Source organism: Vanessa tameamea, chromosome 25 (assembly GCF_037043105.1).
Source record: "Vanessa tameamea isolate UH-Manoa-2023 chromosome 25, ilVanTame1 primary haplotype, whole genome shotgun sequence".
NCBI classification, from domain to species: domain Eukaryota; kingdom Metazoa; phylum Arthropoda; class Insecta; order Lepidoptera; family Nymphalidae; genus Vanessa; species Vanessa tameamea.
The window spans coordinates 3,709,913-3,732,478 of record NC_087333.1 but is presented as its reverse complement, the minus strand read 5'-3'; the positions used below and the strand labels follow the sequence as shown (position 1 = coordinate 3,732,478).

At 31.3% G+C, this 22,566-nt stretch overlaps 2 protein-coding genes across 3 annotated transcripts in view; both read right to left on the bottom strand.

Moving 5' to 3' along the window:
- On the bottom strand, window positions 1–3,148 carry LOC113403117 (uncharacterized). Its single transcript, XM_026643565.2, has 2 exons — window positions 907–3,148; window positions 1–207 (listed from the first exon to the last, which is right to left on the bottom strand). Exons 1-2 carry the CDS (start codon window positions 3,037–3,039, stop codon window positions 97–99), a joined length of 2,244 nt encoding a protein of 747 aa, XP_026499350.2. The 5' UTR covers window positions 3,040–3,148; the 3' UTR covers window positions 1–96.
- A 4,576-nt stretch (window positions 3,149–7,724) lies between these two features.
- Tfap-2 (Transcription factor AP-2) overlaps window positions 7,725–22,566 on the bottom strand; it is a 70,057-nt gene continuing 55,215 nt past the window's right edge. For both annotated transcript variants that reach the window (XM_026643585.2, XM_064218971.1), the window contains 9 exons: window positions 21,954–22,097; window positions 21,324–21,482; window positions 19,052–19,165; window positions 18,567–18,621; window positions 15,692–15,881; window positions 9,700–9,818; window positions 8,942–9,084; window positions 8,528–8,695; window positions 7,725–7,974 (listed from right to left, as the gene is read on the bottom strand). In XM_026643585.2, the coding sequence (XP_026499370.1) occupies window positions 7,867–7,974; window positions 8,528–8,695; window positions 8,942–9,084; window positions 9,700–9,818; window positions 15,692–15,881; window positions 18,567–18,621; window positions 19,052–19,165; window positions 21,324–21,482; window positions 21,954–22,097 (1,200 nt within the window). In that variant the 3' untranslated portion in view covers window positions 7,725–7,866. The remainder of the gene's footprint in view (window positions 7,975–8,527; window positions 8,696–8,941; window positions 9,085–9,699; window positions 9,819–15,691; window positions 15,882–18,566; window positions 18,622–19,051; window positions 19,166–21,323; window positions 21,483–21,953; window positions 22,098–22,566) is intronic.

Genomic DNA, 22,566 nt, shown 5'->3' with positions numbered 1-22,566 from the left:
TCTGTAGTTAAAAAAACAGTGTAATCACATAAAAGGCAAAACATTTATAATACACCTACAGTAATGGACAATGTGACTAGATTTATAAAGAATATCTTATATAACTAAAGCCCCAATTATATTCCTTTGGTATTGATCAAAAATATTGATGAATTCTTCATTTGAATTTTTTTTCAACAAGCACGCTTTAATTTTCCTTTCCATATTCTGAAATAGAAATATCTTATTAGACTTAATTTCAATACAACATATATATAAATAAAATAAACGTCAATGAAATTTTATTAAAAATAAAATAATCTGATAATGCACTATGATTCTGCCATCGAGGTTTGTAAAAAAAGGGTAAAAATAATAGTGATTTTTATGATATTTCATAATTATCTATTTTCAAATAAAGCTGATATAAAAGGTATAGCAGCATGTCAGGCCTTTTTAAAAAAAAATATTCAATTTCAAGAAATTATTTTCGTCTACAGTGAAATATCTTATGGCGTTTTCATTATTTGCGGATTATAAACACAGCTCTACTATTCGCACCTTTAAAAGGTCCTGGGAGGCTTACACTTGGCAGATGATATTAGTGATATTTTCATGAATCATGATTTGTTCATGGAAATAAGTCGTAATTTTAAAAGGTGAAATATGAACGCTGCTGCTAAATAGCAATATAGAATTTAAAGCTCTTGGAAAGCGACTAGTAAGTTCTTTGGCTGGTAATGGTTATTTAGTACTACTCTCATTCAAATTACAATCCTATCCATGGTTTCTATACTCGCTGCATATTAACAGAACATATCGGACACTAGTAAGGATACCATGTAAAGAACTTTTTTATTTAAGTATCTGTAATTCTCGCAGCAAAATCACAATCACAAAGTTTTTTATAAATAAAAATATGATTACCTCAAGAGAATCATATAATGTATTGCTAGCAAATTCGTATTCGTAATTCCTGAAACCGTTGTGAGCGAGACCAGCCAAAAAATTTCTGATCCCAAAAGCAACTTGAGCATTCTGTGAGGTCACCTTTAATATGGGATCAAAAATACCATCATTTAAAATCTCTAGTTCCACTCTTTCATTGTCTATTATAAAGCAAAGATTACTCCGTGATTTCAGGAATTCCTCTGATGATAATTCATTCAATAAATATTTTGCTTTGCTAATATAAAATTTTTCAAAAAAGAAATTTCTATTTTTCAATGAGTCCTGATAGTTATTTGGTAATTTGACATAAAATGACCATTTAAATGCTGTTCTTGTATTTGAAACTCGGTTAATTTTAAATAATTTCCCATAGTGTTTGTAAGTTGTTTCATAAATTAAATCTAAGATGGATTTTTTTGGTTCCTTAATAAATTTTATGTTATGTCTTGAATTATTAGTTTTAATAAAGTTTTCTGGATTTAAAACAATTTTAACAGAATGTAAGTTTGTCCACAGAGTGTCTTTTTCATTTAGAGCACATGGTATATAGGTAACCAACTGAATGTGTAAAGTAACTTTTGTTAAGTTCAACATTTGTGTATTTAACGGTATGACAATGTTCATGGTTTTCAACTGTTCTTGAACTGTTATACTGGTTGTTTTTAATACTTTGCTCTCAGACAGCAATGTTATATGTATCTTTAAATTACCAAAAAGGTTGGACAGGATATCACTAAATTTTTGTTGCAAGTGACAAGTTGTTGTGATTTTTATGAGGAAATATAAATTATCAGTATGAAAATATTCCTTAATATTATTCGTCATTGTGAATGGAATATCTTCATTCAGTATATCTTCATAATTATCTAATATTGTAACATTATAATGAATTACTTCATTCATTATGTCTTTTCTATTAGATAAAGCTAGTGTCATAAGATAATTTTCTTCTTTCTTGATACTTTTAATTATTTGATCATTTTTTTTTATTTCTTCCATAATTTTGTCCAAATAATCACAATTATTTAAGAGATCACTCGCTGAACAATAATCGCCATCTGTTGTAGGATTGTTTAAATAGCATGCTTCCTCTTCGAGTGGTATTAAATAAATCAATTTTGAATATGTTACACAGACAATTTGATCTGCAACCTTAATAAAATCTTTGACATGTCTTACAACAAATTCTCTAAATGTTATACTAGTTTCAGAATATGTGTTTTCAGATTTCCACATAGAAATTCCATCGGTGTATATCATAGTGCTATTAATAGCTAGACATTTATTTATAGCAGTATTTAAATGTATAATATTAGAACGTAATTTATATTCACTAGAAAGTGGTTGTTTTATCAGTGTACCGGATGCTAAACTTATAATAATATTCAAATGGTTTTCGTAAATAAAACTTATATTGTTGATTTGAGATGGATAAGTAAGTAACTTTACTGGCGATACAATTTCTTGAGTCGATTTCAAACATATTAGAAAAGCACACAATGTTAAATTATCAAAACTTACGATCACTAACAGTTGATTCGTCCATTGAACGTCTTTTAGCTGGAATAAATCTTTAATGTCAATAAATTCTGTTTCACTTAATGCGCGAGAGCTAAAAATCATCTTTCCACAAATAACATTACTTGCACATTGTATGTTTTCATTAGAAATTTGAATTTTCTTTTCCAAAGGAAACACTGAACTTATTTTATGGACACAAAAGTATAATTTTGTTGCTTCTTTTTGTATACTGAATGTAACATTGTTATTTTCGTTGTATTCAATACATAAAATTCCCTGTTCACGTAGCTGAAAACTACTCTTAATTCTTTTTTGAGCGGACTGTTTAAATTTTAGTGGAGATATGTAAATAAAACCATTGTTATCTAAGCAAATTAGATAGTTAACCGATAATATTACTTGAGCCGTACTAAATTCAGTAAAATGTATCCACTGGCAATCGTTATCCAAGCTTTCATATTTCAGCTCATCGAATAAAAATATTTGATATTTATTCCAAAACACTATTGACCGGCTGGACACATTGTACACTATGTTTAAGTTGTCAACTAACGGATGATGAAATTTGATGACTTTCAAAGCATCCATATTTATTATTTTCTATGTATTTTCGTTTCAATAAAAAATGATAACTAGTTTGTCTTGAAATCCATTTTTTCCCGCCTTTTCCATAGTTAATTCTAATTGTATCAATATTTTTTGGTGTCAATGTCATCTATCAATTCAATTCAATTCTTAGTTTAATGGCTTTTAGTTGTGCCACAGGGCACAGATTATTTCGCCAATGTCACGTAGGATGGAGAAGACACGAAGTCATCTATCAAATCTAATCGCCTTACCGAATGTCATTTTCTAGGAGAATGGTGTTGCCAGTTCGGATTTAAATGGACTTATGTATATAAAGTTAAAAAAAAAATATTCAAAAAATCGAATTAGTTGCTCATAAAAATAGGTGTTCCACAGGGATCAATTTTGGGTTCCTTTCTATTTCTAGTATATATAAATGATCTTCCTTTCTATGTTAAAGGTATTTGTGATATAGTGTTGTTTGACGATACTTCACTGATTTTTAAGGTCGACAAGAAAAAAAACTGACTATGACGATATGAACAGTGCATTATCCCAGATACACGATTGGTTGACAGTAAATAATTTATCTTTGAATGCTCAAAAAAATTCATTCAAACATTCTGTTAGCCGCCACAGCTAGTATCGGAATACTTGGCGTCGATGTTTCGAGCCTCGTTCAGTTCCGCGGTCAATTGGAAGGCAAAGCCAAATTGGCATCAAAAAAGGCTCGGTGTGCTCAGCAAGGCAAGACAGTATTTCACGTCGGCCCATCGTCTAAGACTATACAAGGCGCAAATTCGGCCTCACATGGAATACTGCTCTTACCTCTGGGCGGGTGCTCCCCAGTACCAGCTCCTTCCATTTGACCGTATCCAACGTAGAGCGGCTCGAATTATCGACGATCAAGCCCTTTCCGATCTGCTTGATCCTTTGGCTTATGTTGGATTGCTCTGCATCTTCTACAGAATTTATCACGGGGAATGTTCCGAGGAATTGTTCGGATTAATCCCGGCTGCTGAATTTCACCTTCGGACATCTCGTCAAAATTCCAAATATCACCCGCACCACCTAGATGTCCGAAAATCCACAGCAGCGCGATTTTTAAGACATTTTCTGCCTCGCACAACCACTCTGTGGAACCAGCTTTCGCCGACGGTTTTTCCGAACCGATACGACTTGGGAACCTTCAAGAAAAGAGCGTACTCTTTCCTGAAAGGTCGGCAACGCACCTGCAAGCCCCCCGGTGTTGCAGATGTCCATGGGCGGTGGTAGCCACTTTCCATCAGGTGAGCCTCCTGTTCGTTTGCCACCTATGACATAAAAAAAAAAAAAAACAAAATGTTTTTATCCTACCAAATGTTAGAAAGCAAAATTATAATATATCTTTAAACGGTGGCTGTCTTGATGTAGCAGATACTAGGGTGTTTTTAGGAATAGCATTGGATTCCAAACGTCAGTGGAGTCCTCAATTATCGTCCCTGACAGGAAGACTCAGCTCCGCAGCATTCGCGGTTAGAAAAGTTAGACAACTAACTGATATTGATACCGCTCGTCTAGTATATTTTGCTTATTTTCATAGTATTATGTCATATGACATATTACTTATGGGTAACGCTGAATATTATATTACGCTGAATACGATATTGAATCTGTTTTTATTTTACAAAAGAGAACAGTCCAGTCTATTTATAATCTTGGAACTAGAGACTATCTTAGGGATGTTTTTAACAAAGTAGGAATACTCACTGTTGCTACACAATATATTTACAACAATATTATGTTTATTCACAGTAGCATTGATCACTTTGATAGAATCAGTGATGATCGTTGTATGTGCAAGAGTCGTATTGATAAGCTTATAACGCCAAGTTTCCGACTCCGCAAAGTCAATAAATCCTTCGCCTGGGAAAGTATCCGTTTCTATAATAAAATTCCGCAGATATTTTTAACTTTACCGTTTCATAAATTCAGATCATTTATAAAAAAATACATTGGTAAAGAAGGCATATTATTCAATACAAGATTATATAGGTGATAAAAAAGCGTGGAGCAAATACTTCGTAACTTCTAGGCAGGATGTACTATATATACATACATATGTAATTGTTTTTACTAACATGACTTTGTATTTTTAAATGTTGAAAAAGAGTAACTACTGAGTTTCTTGCCGGTTCTACTCGGCTTATTTCGAACCAGTGGTACCTTCACTTAATATAATTTGATAAATGACGTTGCAGAAATGCTTGTAAAAACCTTCTTGAATAAAGTATATTTTTATTTTTAGATTATTTTTTATGTACTTTTTCTACATCAATGTAAGTTAATTGATATATCTACTATAGAATGAAAACAATGAGGTCTAAATAATGACTAGTCATACAGGATCTTTTGTCACAAGTGACAATCTGATTCAAAATCTCATGTGTCTGTTTATTCAAGAAATTGAAAGTTTTGACATTTTCTGGTTCATTGCGTTCATTCATATTTCGTTGTTGGCAGTTAAAGGGTTAATATATTTTACTTTTACATACTACATTTTAAGTCAAGTAAGATAAAGAATAAATTAAGAACAAATTCAATTTTTAAATATTTTATTTTAATAATCTTCAGTAACATACATATTTACAATAATAATAAAAAGGGACATCTGAAAAAAATAACGAAAGTAAAAAGCGAAATCTCTTTTTATTTTAATTTCATTTGTTTTACTTGGCACACCGTTCATTCATTAAAAAGGCATATTTAAATAATTATTCTTTTTTTTTCCATGTTACTTATGGATTTTGATACTACGGTATTATATAATATTATCCTTATATTTTTAGATCTGTGCTCGTCAAGAATACATAATCGATAATATATAAAAAAATATAAAATCAAATTCATTTCACGGTCGAAATCATTTTAATAAGTTTTCTTCATTGATAGTATCTGTTATTTTAATACAGGTCGAATTTTTAAATGCACGTGGTAGGCCATTGGATAAAGTTATTTATGTATTATATAAAAAAGCTGGGGAGTTTTGAGTTAGAACGTGTTAATTTCTGGAACTATCAGCAATAATAAAAAAACCTTGATTTTAATATTCTTGATGAAAGGCTATTTAACATCTACTTCGGCCCACGGGGGGGAAGGTATATAAAACCATGCAGAGCAGCCTGCAGCTGAAAACATAGGGCGAAAAATACTAGAAGCAGTCTTGGTTTCGACTTTGATCAATTTACAAAATTGCCCCGAGATAACAAATACTTTCCATTTTGGCCTACCTACGTACACTTTAAAAAAAACCTTGCTTAAATACAAATCATATATAGGACGAATGTCGTTTTTAATTTAACGTTAGTTTTTAAATTGTAGCCAAAACAATGTGGTTCCAAAACAAAACAAACCCTGTCTAATATAGATATTGTGCGATATATCTGTAAAAGATTATAATTTAAAACATTTTAATTGTTTAAATGTAAATTTATAATAATTAATTAAAAAGATATTTAAATACTTAACCGTCGGTATACGGTTAATCCAACTTTAAAATCTAATTGGCACACTTTCACAATGAATCACTAGCAACACTATTACTAATATAAAAATATTAACTAAAGAGGTTTCATGTTAAAATTAATTTAAGACTGAGTGTGAAATTCAAATTCTACATTAACTATATACAAATTTCATTTGATATGTGATTTTATTGCGGTGGATCACTGACTTTTTTCTATGTACTTTTACTTAATAAAAATACTATTTCAGAAATAAAAACTGGCAATATTATTTGACAATTTATTATCGGCCATTAGTTTAGTCATCAGTGTGTTACATTTACATTTAAGGCTGGATTACAAGGTGCTCAAAAAACTTTACGTTCAATGAACTAAAGAAAGCAAAAATAGTGCAAGTTTCATAATTCCAGCAGCAAGAGAGCAATCAATAGTTTAATTTGTAAATATTATCGCAATACTAAGCTACTGATTGGTAAGGCTATTGATGAATAAATCGATATGAATGAAGTTATCGATACTATCCATTTATTACTTTGCCGTGCCACATTAATGATGGAGATTAAATTATTGGCCGATAATATTGAACAATGTGCGTCCTCTGTTACTATTGGTCTTTAAATAGAAAATGAACTACATCTCACGCGGCAAGTAAATGCTTAATTTATCTATATATAATCCTATATTTACAAAATTCTCACAAACTTGAGTATTTCATAATTGCACTTTATTTTAATGCGGTTCGGTTCATCATAAAATTAACGATTTCACTGTTTGGTTTTGTACCAATATAGTTGATTGACGTTTTTTTTTAAATTTCGAAAACATTTTGTTTTAAGACAAACAAAAATGCACAAGACTTTATTGTAATTATATTAAGTAAATTATTGTTGAAAATAATAATAGTATTACGATGTGGACTTTTGGTTATCATGAAGGATTTTATTGTTCTTGTATTTGTTTGTCCTTTGTATTAAGTCATTAATTGAATTTAATTTTTTTATGGCAATAAAATTAATCTGTCATAATATACTGATGACACAAAACGAATTTGGAATGCTTTGCGATGCTTATACTATATTGGCATTATATATTTTATATAATAATTTAATTAAAAACGAAAGAGCAATACAAATAAAAACAGACATTTTAAAGTTTACGTCGATTTTATAAAATGCCAATGACTTTTTTTTTTAATAACATCATATCGAATTAGAAACCGACATTGTGAAGAACCTAGTCTAATATATCAAATGTTACCATTACGAAAAATTTACAAGTTTATGTTTATTATTTTTCGTAACGTGCGCGTTTTCCACGTATTCGGGACGCCGAGGTAGTGCGTGTGTTACTTTTTGATATCTGGATCCATTTTTGTTTTGTCCATCGTTGATGATACCATTCCACTTTGAGGATATAACTTGTCTAAATGTTTTAGAGATTCGTTTAGGAAATTCTGAAACAAATATATATTTGATTAGTATCTGCGTTTAATTCTTTTTTTTTATGATATCGGTAGCCCGACGAGCAAATGGGCCACCTGATGGTAAGTGGTCCCCACCGCCTATACACCATGGCGTTGTAAGAAATATTAACCATTCCTTACATCACCAATGCGCCACCAACCTTGGGAACCAAGATGTTACGTCCCTTGTGCCTGTAGTTACACTGGCTCACTCACCCTTTAAATCGGAACACAACAATACTGAGTACTGCTGTTTGGCGGTAGAATATCTAATGAATTGGTGGTACCTACCCAGACGGGCACGCACAAAGTCCTACTATGTGTAATGATCCAATTAAAAAAAAATCACTGGTCTAATAATATTGTTTGTTAACGAATAGCTTGAAGGCAGAATGCTTATAGATATAGACCATTTACTGGTTAATGGTCATAAGCAACGTCTGCCAACAGAAAAAGACAGTAAAAGAAATATAAAGCATTCTCTAAATTTTAGTTGTCATGATGTATTTAAATTTATATATATGAATAATTAGCGTTATGTTACCTGTATAGCGGTGAGGGCAGCGACAATGGCTGGACCACCGAACCCGTGCGAGATGAGCGAGAAATGCGTTAGGTGTCGCTGGATAGCGGGCTCCAGCAGGTGAGGCGGCCGCGTGTTGCACAGCGGAGACCGGTCCTGGTTCAAAAGGTCCATCACCTCTTTCACCACCTGGAAATAGAGGGAATTTATTCGATGACTACTTTCCATCCGCGACTTCGCCTGCGTGTAATGTGGGGGTTGTGTCTGGCAAGCGTACCTACCGCTTCAACAATTATATCATGACAATTCTATGTCTACGTAAGCAACGTAGTTTTTCTACATTCCTCCTGTGATTGGACAATATTGTATAATAGAGATTATAAATATGGCTTGTACATTAAAAGGCAACCCAACGAATGTAAGATGGTTTCTCACCTGCTTGGTTGCCTGAAGCAAGTCCCTCCGGCGTCTCGCGTCGTGTTCGGCGTACTGCCGCGCGAGGTACTCGGCGAGAGCGCGCGCTGGGAATTCCGTCTCGCACACGTAGCCGAAATCGCGAGCTAAATGCACTGCCTCCGCTGTCAACAACATTAAGGATGATTTTTTTTTTATAATAGGTAAATAGACCACCCGATGGTAATTATTGTCACCACCCATGGATACTGGTGCCGCAGGAGATATTAATGATTCCCCACATCGCCAATGCGTCACCAACTTTGGGAGCTATGACGTTATGTCCCTTGTGCCTATATACATATAACAATACCAAGTATTGCTGTTAGGACGTTGAATATCTTATGAGTAGGTGGCACGAACCCAAACGGGCTTGCAAACCCTTACAACCAAGTAAAGTGCAATAATGTACCTGTTTTCTAATAGTCCATGAATTTACATAATTATTTTAAATATGTCTATTCAATTTTATTATGAATTCAATCAAAATATATAAAAGTAAACGAGAGTTTGAATATTAAAATCAATTGATATCTATTGTGAATTAATTAGATTATCCATTTATGGCTTTAAACAATTACAATCCATGTGCAAGTATAACCCACACTTGCATACGGATTGTAAAAATATTACCATCGGTTTGGTAATAAGCAGCTCAGATTTCAGAAGTATTAGCGAATGAAATGTGGGTGTGTCCATAAAAGAGTAAGAATTTCCTGTAATCTGCGTTCGAGCCTCACCTTCCACTAACGAGGTCAGTAAAGTGACATTTGCAGCTTTCCGTCTCCCTGCTGGCAGGTTAAGACCGATTTTTTCTAACTTCTCACGTAGTAATCGACCGCCATTTTTGCTCTTTGCTCTGAAACGAAAACAAAAAATACAAGTTAGATGATAATTTTAAATAAACATACACTAAGTAATAGTTTATAGTCAAAATATATATTTATATTAATTTTAATGTAAGATTTCACTTCGAAACTCATTCGTGAAAACTTTGTTACGCTATCAACGATCGTCTGATCGGAGTTTTGAGTTTGTTTTTACAGAATAGCTCTTTTGGTCTTCAGTCGGATTAGTACATGGTAAATGGTTTAGAGATTAAAGATCATTCGAATAATGTCAAGCAGTATGGTTTTAATTAAGCAGTGTTTACACTTTTGTTTCGAAAAGCAGTTTCAGGCGTTCTGACTGACTGGCCGTAGCAGACTGCCGCCGTAGCCAAAATAGGCGCAAGAGGACACTATTTATTTATTTTTATTTATATTTAAGATAAATATGCCATCACATAATAGAGTACATAATAATGAAATACAAAAATGAAACATGCTTCTATTAAAAAGATACGATAACTTCAAGCGAAGGTTATCATAATAATAAAATTAATTTGCATCTATTATTCTATTACTTTTGAGCGGTCAGTCGAAAAATAATATAGTATTGTTGCCATAACGAAATATGAACAGATCTGTCAATTAAAAGCGGTAAAAAAATTGAGTGCCGCTTTAATATTTGGACAACTGGTTAACGCTTAATGAGCGTAGAAACCATATTTATCATAATGGTTGATTTAAAAACACAATGATAAAACTGTACTTGAATAATGAAATCTTTTTATACAATTATTTTCCTTTTAGTTTTGTTTTATTTATCGTTTGAAATCAACGTCAAGCGAAAGGCAGAAAAAAGTAAATGTCAAATATTGACAGGTCGCGTGTTTGAAGTTCAGCTACTAGCCGCTAGATCGAGCTACAGATAACTATCGATTACCGTCAAACTAGTAGTTCGTGATTGACGCATAGAAAGTTACTTAAAATTTTGTTATTACTTTTAAAATTGGAACACACAATTTTGTCTCTTCAATTTTAAAGCTCAAATTACTACGGCATAATATTATAAAGCCGCATTAATAAAATTGGTATTTCTTAGCGTTCGTAACGCGCTACCAGTATTAAGTATTAACCTTTAAAAAATAAAAGCTCGTTAATGAAATTGTTTTTATAAACGATGGCGTTCAGAATTTGAATTGTAAGCCGAATGCGCTGGCTTGTTAGGTTGATTGATCGAAAAAAGTTGATAGTTTTTTTTTAATTAACCGGTTTTATCGGGTTAATAGAACAGTTAGTTTAATGTAACTATTTTTGCATATCACTGTCATAAGATAGTATTATATGTAAACGTTTGAATTACTCAATTTATTTAGAAGAAGAATTAAAGTTAATTATTTTTCATTGTAATGTTTGGTGTAAATGGTTTTTATATTACATACGTACTTTTTGATGATTAAACAAGTTAGACAGATAAGAAGACGAGCGGGCGACCTGAGGTCTTGATTAGGCAAAACACTAATATTATATAGATTTATTGCAATGTCATTGAACCCGCGATCATTAACAGCCAAATCATAATAGTTGAAAATGTCGGAAAAATACACCTGTTTTAATAAAAAATGTCTTAAAAGCCAGTACTTTAAAAAGTGAGAATCTTTCATATTTTTTTATTACTCGTACAATTACCAGATTATTGCGTAATTATGATTAAATCTGTGTGAGTATGCACGTCACCTAAAGCTGTTAATGTAGGTTAATTGTCAAACATATTCGCAATCACAATCACATTTAAATTGAATCCTATCCTGATTACGAGCTTACTGCAATAATACAAATTGTGTTTGGTTAATATCCTTGTATCGATCTTTAAGTCAGAATTAAGTATAATTCGATTCGAATATATGTTTAATGGCTTTCATTGTGTCAATTTTTTTTTATCGTAATATAATACGAAAGCGAAGGTAAATATTGCAATGTATGTATTATTGATGTATTTCTGTGTTTGAAATTAAAATTGTCTGCGTGAATTCTTTAGGAAATCAACAATTGGAGGGTAAGCTACGTGTAACATGTAAAAATTTTTATATGACAAATGGTGTTACCCTTTTAAAAAATTGAAACAGATAAAATAATATATCACCTTTTCTTGTAAATTGTATTAATTATTTAATAAATAAAGACTGGTGACGGCCAAAGAATGGTCATTAAAAAATTTTCAACTGTTCCCTATTAATGGTGGGCGGGATTATACAACATAATAGGCTCAATTTGATAAACCAACGTCTGGTTTTGAATTCCCCTTTTAACGGAATGCGGATAAATTCTTCGATACAGGGAATGAAATTTGATGTTTGAGCAAGGTTCGATTATTTGAAATAATGTTTTATATTTTAGTATAAATGTTATATTATATATAATGATTAAATACGGAACATAATTATGTTTAAAATAGTAGTAGTAGTAATTGCGATTGCGTTATTGTAAAGATTTTAAATTCATAACAAATTTGTATAATAGTTGTCTTAAACAAAAGTGTTTGTGCATTTCTACTTTTGCATTGAAGTTTATAAAATATAGTATATAAAAGAAGTATATTTGAATTATATATATGTTTGAAGTGTATAATATATTTTTAAATTTGAAAAAAAAAACATTCAACATATTACATGCCACAACGTATTCCAAAGACAAAACTTTTTGGTATTTATTATTTTTATAAAAATAAACGATACATTATAATACAAACGAATCAATAAAAAAATTCTACCAAAACCAATGATTTCCATTTATGTTTGCAAATAATCCCACGAAACCTTATCAAAACTCTTCGGTCAGTTTTATTCAACAATATTTTCACACGTTCGCTTAACCATGGACAAAAGAAACGAGAATCACGCGCAGCTAACGAGTCAAACAATGATTTTGAATTTGGAATCAATGGAAAACTAAATCGGATGAATCGACAGATTGGAAACTAATGGGCAAGAAATATCGAGTGCGTATCGAATAGACTGTCCGATAGATGAGTTTATCAATCATCTACATGTCTTTGATTTCGTTATGATAATTACTATGCGAGTATCGAATAGTACCGTATACTATCACAAGGGTACTTATTATGTATCATACGATATCGAATTTAATATCGATGTGTGTTTCACATCGGACCCTGTGTATGAATACAAGTTATGGACAGCAATATATCTTCTATTTTATTTTTAGTAGTACATATGAATATCTACGCCATTTATAAAAAAAATATGCGACTAATTACTTGTACCACAGATTTAGATATCACAACATGTCCGACCAAGCGTGCCCGAAGTCTGTGCTATGCACAAATTGACGCGCTATTATTCTAGTTTGTGTTATTGTGCCATTAAAAACTGTAAGACTCTTCTAGGGTAGTAAATAGAGTCCATGGAGAACCTACCATGGGTTAGTAATTTGATCACATAGATGTAATTAATTTTGAAATTTATATATATATATATAGAAGCGAAATACCACTCACTGATTAATCACGAAATCTCAGAAATTATAATACCTGCAAACTTGAAATTTGGCAGGTAAAAAGGGGTTGGAAGTTTGTTTTTTATAAATTTCGCGCGGGTAAAGCGTCAGGTTCAGCCAGTCATTTTAAATGAATACACGTTCAATTCGAAGTACACGAATAAAAAATGATAACACGTTCGGTTTTCATGCTATGTTGTGAACATGCATCGAATACGTATCTAGCTTGTGTGTACTCTAAATCTGTGGCCTGTGCCGACTTTGTTCAGTTTAAAAAAGAGTGAGTGAATGATATTTTTTAAAATAACAATTAATAATAATAGAAACAGTAGTTAGCTAAGCAATCAATCCGGTCGTACGCTACATCTTACGGTCTACTTGTTTTATTATCTCTAGTGAGTATCATTCGTCTAAATTGCAAAGTGTAAACGGAATTTTATAGTAAGGAACAATTCTTAAAATTATTACTATAAGGATTACATTTGTATCTATTAAGGTCCAAGCGGCCTGGATGTTTAGATTAATCGATCCAGGAGAATTATTATTAAATCTTATACTAATATATACTGTCAAATATGAGAACGCGACGAAAAACTACACACACTATTAAAATATGAAGTTTGGCGAGTGTCAAGCGTAGCTGTCACGCAAACAAGATAATGAATTTGGCTCGTTTGTTTTAGTTCTTTTGTAGAGCGACACTCTATCTATAAATATAAATAATCTAAGCATCTATCAATGAATAGGTTTTCATATGCGAAATGATTTATTCAAATACTTAATTTTGATAGATTAGTGCGTTCAAACGAATCGAATTTCTAGCTTTATAATATTGGTATGGATAAATAATAGAGCGATAAAAATTAGTTTAATTTTACTACCAGTGTAATTACGATTGCAATTGCTTAGTTCCCAAGGTTGGTAGCATATTGGCGATGTAAGGTATGGTTAATATTTTTACAGTACCAATTTGGGTGGTTGTACTACTAACCATTAGGTTGCCCATTCGCTAGTTTGCCTATTATAAATAAATATTACTAAACGAAGACGTTTATTTTGTTCCCTAAATGTAAAACTACTAAGACTATATGCACAAAACAAATGTAGGGCGTTTCCGAGAAGGTTTTAATATAAAATACATGCCAGGTGTCTACTGACTTTACTTGTAAATAAATCAAACGTTTTCGTTTTAAATCATAGTTTTCGTTCTGTATATCTGTTGCTGTAAAAATGCCATCGAATCTTCGTTTTTAAATAAGCATGGGTATACATTTAAAAAATAAAAACTTAATACACATTCCGAATGCGATCGATTCGTGTTCAATTACCCGAATCAAATACTAACTGATTGAAAATTAATATATCTTGCGTTACTGTATAACGATCCATCAATAAGGCTCGATTCATTAGTCAGATATGAAAGTTACGATATCACAATCAAAACTAATGTCATACATGAAAGAATGAATGACTTGTGTTCGGGTTTTGTAATATTCACATTTCTTATTAAATGAAATGTCAAATAAATTTTTAATCTGTTTATACTTTACACTTGTAATACATTTAAGATATTTATTACACAGATTATATCATTTTAATTTTTTATTTTTTTAATTGTCACAGGTGTAATATTTTTGTTGTTTTTTTTTTAACATTATTGAATAAATGTTTTAGTGAACGGTCTCGTTCAGACAAAAAAAAATAAGGTAATTTATGACAATTGTCAAGATTCAAAATCGTGCTAAGTTTTTGACGCTAAAGTTTTGATTTTATTATTAAACTAATACATACTTATAAAGTTACAATTATTTTAATATTAGCTATAAATACATTACGAGTTTTTACTAACAGACCACAGACCGCTATAACTTTTACTGTTTAACGCCTTGCCACAAATAAAAAATGCTTAATATGTAAGTAATCGTTGATTTTATTAAACTCGGTATAGTTTGCGGTTACCGCAAGAGATATTATAAGCAATAACAGTTATGAATAACTAGGGCTGCCTAATAGTGATTTGATTTGTACGGTAATGTTAAAATGATTGCGTTTTATTTACTTTGTTAAAAAAAAATTATAATTTAAAACTATATACATTTTAGTATTAGTATAAGGCATAAGTGAATACTTCGTTACGTTTGTGTATAAAAAGATAAGATCCAGATCCTATAGAGCATAAGATTATTTTTTTAAGAGTAGTAGCAATGACCCGTTATAATGAATTAATAATATTTAAATTTATCCCTCCATTTAAGGATAGCCCTTGTGTTAGTGGGTACAACAATAGCCCAACGGATCAGGATCGATCATGTGACTTTTTACATTGCTAGGCTGCCTTTAAACCATTGCGCAATTGACGCTTAAAATTGTTTGAAATATATCATAAACATACCTTCTTAATACGCCCCCCAACAGAGACGCGTTCAAGCACTCTGGTGGCGACAACCTCCTCTGCACTTCCGCTACCGTGACCTTGTACTTGCTGGTGGAAGATAGCAGTGACAGTCGCCCTGGTACGGAGCAGAAGACATCGTTTGGCGCGCATGTGCCAGTACCGCCTAGACCGTCTCGACCCTTCATTGCTGCAACAATAGAAAATGTATCAAAACTTAATTATGTCTGTCAGTTAATGTACTGACTTTTGAGTTAATATCCAATTGTTTCTATCACAGGTTTAAACTGGATAGCCATTAAGTTATAAATGTGATATATTTATACTATTACAATACGTAAGGTATATTAATGTGTGTTCAACATTGTGTGTGTGTGCGAATCTTTCTTAATACAAGCAGTATGGCTTTGTGTCTTTGTTCTTTGTTGACATTTCTTACTGTACTGTATTATATATATGTACGATCTTATAAAACCAATAACTTGAAAGTAGATTTGTTATAGAGGAATTGAACTGATAAACACCTGTCTTTTAATAGTCAGAATAAAAAATTTAAAACCGTAAAGTAATTGTACATCCAGTTATGAATAAAAATGTTTAAGTTATGTTATTGCATCTATCTATATATGTATATCTATAGACATAGTATATCTTAATAAATATCTTGAATGGGTAAAGACGTTCTTAACCAAAGATTTCGAATTTCAATTCGAGTTTGCATGACATTGTGGCGAAAGAACATAGTAAGGAATTTTGTTCGATGTTAGTGAGTTGAGTTTGTGAGTTAAATGAGTTTTGTTCTGTTCGCAGTAGTACAAGTGATTTCATCCGCATTCGAGCATCGTGAGGCATGGTGGAATAAGTCCTGAAGCTTCTCCTAAAATGGGAGGAAGCTGCAGCAGCTGATTGACGTTAACAGACTATAACCTCACTAGACTAAGCAATAAAGAGAAACAGCTCAACATCTTAAATTAAATTTTGATACTTTATTGCTAGAATACACCTATAATCACAGATTAATATTATATTTAAATATTATTATAACACGTTTGATAAGCTACCGTTGGCAAATTAAAATTAAAAAATTGTCTAGAATTACACTCGTGAACTGTCTCTGTCAGAACAGCGAGTGAGAGAAATTATTTTTAAAATATATTTTTTATAAAAATAAATGGTCAGTGCTTTATAATTATGTAGATAAAATTGTCAAGCGTAAGATTTTTTTAGTTTATCGGCTAAAAAGATTTTCATACAATGTTTTATCTATATACCAAGGAAAAAGAAACTACACTACACTAAACAAATGTTAATCTATAACTAGATAATCTAATTTATTTACATAATTTTAAACATATAAAACCTCTTTACTTTATTAATTGTACGTGAAAGTTTGCAATATGAAAAAACCGCTAAGAATACGGGTGTTTCAAATTCCCCGCGTCGAATACCAACAATGGCAATCGTAACAATTAGCGCCACGCCCCAAACATGTGCTCAGCGTGAAATCCATTACCATTACAATATTTCTCTATGGAAACCCTAATACAATAAACATTACTGTATCATTAGTTCTGCACCATGCTGGCTGGTTGACACCGTGCTTTCGTAGAAAGAAAATTAACACGGGTAATTTTTTTTAAAGTTATTAGCCAGTTACACTTTCATTTAAAGACTCTATTGTTAAATAAACATTGTTATATTTTAATATTATTTGTTTCTATGTGTTTCAAATATATTTTAACATTGAGTACGATTTGTATTTTAGTTTATAGAAATTAAATAGAAAGATGCATTCTCCATAAAATTAATCAACAGAAAAAGTTAAGCTTCTATCTTAACAAGTCATTTCCGTATCCGACTTACGCTATTTAAATATCCAATGATTGATCGATACTTTTATTTCTCTGAATCGATTTATTCGGTTGAATGAGATCGATTTTTTTGTGTATGAAAAATCGATACACGTATCCGATAACTGTATGATGGCTAATTATCGCTTATCAAGCGGGTCATCGATGAGGAAATGAGTTAATAACTAACTTGTTCTATCATTTGATTGTCTTTGTGATGTCTATAGAGACGTTTTGCACGCAGTAGGAAGTCTGAAGACTTATTTGAATTTAGAATGTATTTAAAAAAAGAATAATTGAGATTCCATAATTGCCTTCAAGAATCATTTGATGCTTTAATAGCTCGTCGGTTGTTTTTTTTTATTCGTGCAGCTGTTAGCGTGGCACTGATTTAGCAAGTAATATGACTTCTTAGGCTATTTTCATACTATACGCTCGTATTAATATTTTCGTTTCATGTTTAGCTGTAATTTTTTTGTTCTTGCCTGTATACAAAATGCATATTTTTTTATTTTAAATGTTTATAATTTGTAATGAAAGTGGCGATCTGAAGGTATGTTAATATGTAATAATTAATATTAACTTATACTTCCTGTTTTTATAAGATTTTAGAAAATATTTTGAGTGGTTTTTTTTAAGTAAGTAATTCTAAAGTAGAATAATTAAATTTTGTTGGCAAAGAGCAAAATTTACAAATTTTTAATTTCAATGTTGAATTTCCTCGATATACATTCTAATAACACATTCAAAGTTACTAAAATGACTACATATTCGTTTTTATTAAACGGAAAACCAAATGTTTTGAAATAGAAATGTCAAGAATAGATCGCTTAGACCGAATATGGTGTTAATATTAAGTTTGTAACCCTTGTCGTAAGCAGTCGGAATAGGCACCTAGGACCTAATCAGAATAGAATCCTAGTTGCCAGGGATTAAGGCCATCCACTAGGCCATCTCATCTATAGGCCAAGTGGATGGCAATAATATACATAATTAAAAAATCCTCAAATTTGATATAAACTTACTTTTCAACAGAGGAAGGTCTGTCATAAATCCAGTGGTATCATCCATGCCCGCATTCTGAAAAAAATATGCATTATCAAAATGACGGAATGTCATAATATCTTAATACCACTATTCTATTATGGAAGGAAAATTCCGTGAATAAAAAAAAATCCGATTAGGAACGCGTCCGGCGGAGGGTTTTAATTTATTAAGATTATTAAATTCCGATTGGCTGTCTGACATATTTCTCGATGTTTAATATCGAATAAAAAAAAGTTAGACGTAGCGTAGATAAATTGCTACTGTTTACTCGATATAATAGATGATATAAATTCTGTAGATTAAAGTATTACAAATATTTTAATTAATTAAATTTTTATTACATGAAAAGTCTATTATACTTAGAATTACAAAAAAAAAAAACTAAAACGGAGTGCATATAATATAAAAGCGTAGTTAATCGTTTGTATTAAATTACTAAAGCGTGATTCTAGAAGAATCTTACCTGTGTCTCGTCTGTTGAGTGAAGCGCGTGGTGCAACGCAATCTCGTGTTGTTCGCGCGCGCCGTACTCCGCCCGCCTGTCGCCACCGCCGTAGCTAAACCCGCCGTGTGACAACTACAGACAAAACTACATTGTTTAAACAAATCACTTATAAGAATATAACTATTATTAATATGTAGATAAATTGTCTATGTCTAAATCTCATTGTCTCTGGTTAGTACGTATTATATTTGACAGTACGTCAGTTGGCAGATAAAGTTAGTATATATATTTAATTTATTTCAATATATTATAACAAGAGGACAAAAGTTAAATAAAATACATTTGAAATCGCATTGACGCGATATCATTGGTCGCGAGTTTGAATAATCTATGACATTCATTATGGATTTACGAAAAATGGCGTTGGAACTTCAACGAAACTGTATCGGAACTTAGTTTAGAGGAATAGTGTTGTATTATAAATCAAGATATATTAATCAAAAACTGTAAAAAGTACACAATATAGCAGAGAATACGTATATCTTTGGTTTATCTTTATTCCTTAACTATAGTGTAATTAGTAGTTAACAAGACAATATATTTATGGTGATAATGATACAGCCATAGAAACTATGAGCATGAAGGTAAGTTCGGGGTGGGATGTCAATTATTATCAGTCTGTGGTTGTAACGATTCAGCAACATAAATACACAATGCAATTGGATGAATGGATATTCTGGTATTTTTCACTAGTCAAAAGATATTTCTTTCGGTTTTTATATATTTTTTATATTCAATAGAAATTTTAATTTCTGAACATTTAATGAAATACTACATATTTCTTTTTTAATTTATGATATTAATATGACTTTAAATGTTATATTTTAAACAATACAATAATTTAAGAGATAAAGATTTCGTTTTAAAATATATTATAATCATCATATGGTATGTATAAAACCTCTTTAGATAAAATTCTTATAATAAATATGAGTATCATAACTTCATGGTATTATCCAACGACAAAATATCCGTCTAAAGTTCGCATTGTATGGATTCCCGGACGTTCCGGGACATTAGGGGTTAATCTACTAAAGCATTTCCTATATTAAAGTATTGTGTGTTACAACATCATGAAGTACGTTTCTAATTGATTAGTTCATTGAAAGGAGTTTGAAAACATTTTCAATAAGTTAGTATATATTTTTTAGTGAAGAAGTATAAAATATTCTCTATATTTTTTTCTTGTTTATGGCAATTCGTAATGCGACGTTAGATCGTTTAAATTTCATAATGATAAAATATATTTTTTTAATAATTTTTTAAGTGAACACATTCCAAATTTAAATTTCGCCGCGCCGCTTTTGGCCTTAATATGATATATGTTTTATTTGCCAATATTATTTTCTCACAAGTTCAAACAAAAATATTTCTTTTCTTCCCAATAAATAGTAATATTTATACACATACGTTATTTCTAACCAAAATAATGTATCGTAAGTATAATAATTTCGATATGGAGGGTTATTTTAATAACGTAATAATTTAGGGTAAGGTTACAAGTATGTCAAGATTTCGGAGCTGGCACGCGGCGGCCGAATAGTTTTATAAGACCGTTGCGAATCGATTTCTTAACGTAACTCGTGTATTGTTAAATAATAATAACGAAAATGGCAGTAATATTCATTACGAGTTTATATTTTATAATCTATTCTTAACGGTTTTACGACTGTCAGAGTACTTTTCATTGTGTAATTAGAATTATCTTTAGTATCTATGGTGTTAATAAAATTAACCGAAGGCTGTCGTCGATGTTTTTTTTTAAATTAATGCTTTGTTTTAGAAAAATGAAAAGGAATTCATTATACAGCCTTTGAATTGTAATTTTTTGATAAAAATCTACATAATTTATTTTGGGATCCGTTTTATTTAATAGAGCTGTAATAAGTATTGTATTATTTTCTTAATGTACAAAATTTCTGATTTGCATTTCAATAACAATATTGGTTTAGTGGTTAGATGATATAAGGACGTAGAGTCCTAGAACCTCCCGTGTTCAGACCCCAGGCCCAGTGGAAAGGTTGTTTTTTTTGTCAAAATATTATCATTGTATATACACCCCTGTACCTTAGAAAGCAAGTTAGGCCATTGTTCGTGTGCCTTAAACCGAAAAGAGTCCGGTCGTATTCGATTCGCCGTCTACCGGATTTTGAAAGTAAGAGACTATGTTAACAATCACAATATCAAATTAGTCAGTTGTAATAATAAGTACAAACATGTAAAGGCTTACGTGGTGTGAATGTAACGCGTCATGGTGGTCGCGGTGGTGACGTAAGTGTGCGTGTGGTTCGTGGTGGCCGTGGTGTCGTGGTAACAGCTGCTGCGGGGCGTAGTGCTGTGCGTATTCCGGCCCACCGCCACCTCCGCCGCTGTATTCCATACCATGGCTCTGAGGATCACAGAAATTGTTAGATTTTTCTCATGGTAAAGACAAAAAAAGTGAGAATGGTATCTAGGTTATTTTTTTTGATTCAATTAATAATTTTTTTAAATACTGATTGGATTTGAAATGTAAAAACCTTTGTTGTAATCATTTCTATGTTAAATATCTTTGTTAAGAATAAAGTAATATTATTATTATTATATAAATAGGTATGTGAAAGGCAGTTGAAAAAAACATTATTTAACTACTTTAAATTTAATAATGTTCTATTTTACTTAAAAAAAATATTAATATTAGATATCACTTGAGATCATTTTAAGTCAACTCACTTGCTTAATTTACGAAATATATAAGTAATATTTTTAATAAATAACTTGTTTAAGTAAATATTTAAGTAAACATTATTAAAAACTAGTAATATTGAGCGTTAAATTATAAAACCTTGTTTGATTAATATTAATAAAATAGTGTTTAAACCTGTTGTTGATGATGTGGGCTTGCGGGATGGGCTGTCGGAGCGAAGGGTGGCGGGAAGTACGGTGGCTGGAAGTCGGCGAGCGAGGGCTGCGCGCCGCGGAACCCGCCGCCGCTGAGCCCGAGCCCGCCGCCACCGAGGCGCTCCTGGGTACAAGAAGCCACAGATTAATAAATAAATAAAATAAAAAAATGTTACTATATGGACTGATTTCAGTATATTCAATTGTATCATTAGCAATAATGGCGAATTTAGCGCAATATTTTGGCCGGAAGTCATTTTAAATTCAGTTGTAAGATTTCACCGGTACATTCTATAATAAGTAGATTTGAATAAAAGCTACGCACCTAATATGACACGAACGTAATAATTCATTTGCCAATAAGGCCTTTTATTAACAATAAATAAACAATAAAGCGTGTTTTATTATCGGAATAAATATGAAAAAGGCATATTTCTTTTTTTTTAATTTATTTAATAAGAAACCAACACAACTAATAATATATATCTGTTATCTGTCTCTAACTATTATCCTGTCAAGTTGAAGATTAAGAGGAAAATATTGTTTTAGCTATTATACGTTTAGAATGGGGTGATTCTTTTAGATCTTTGAAT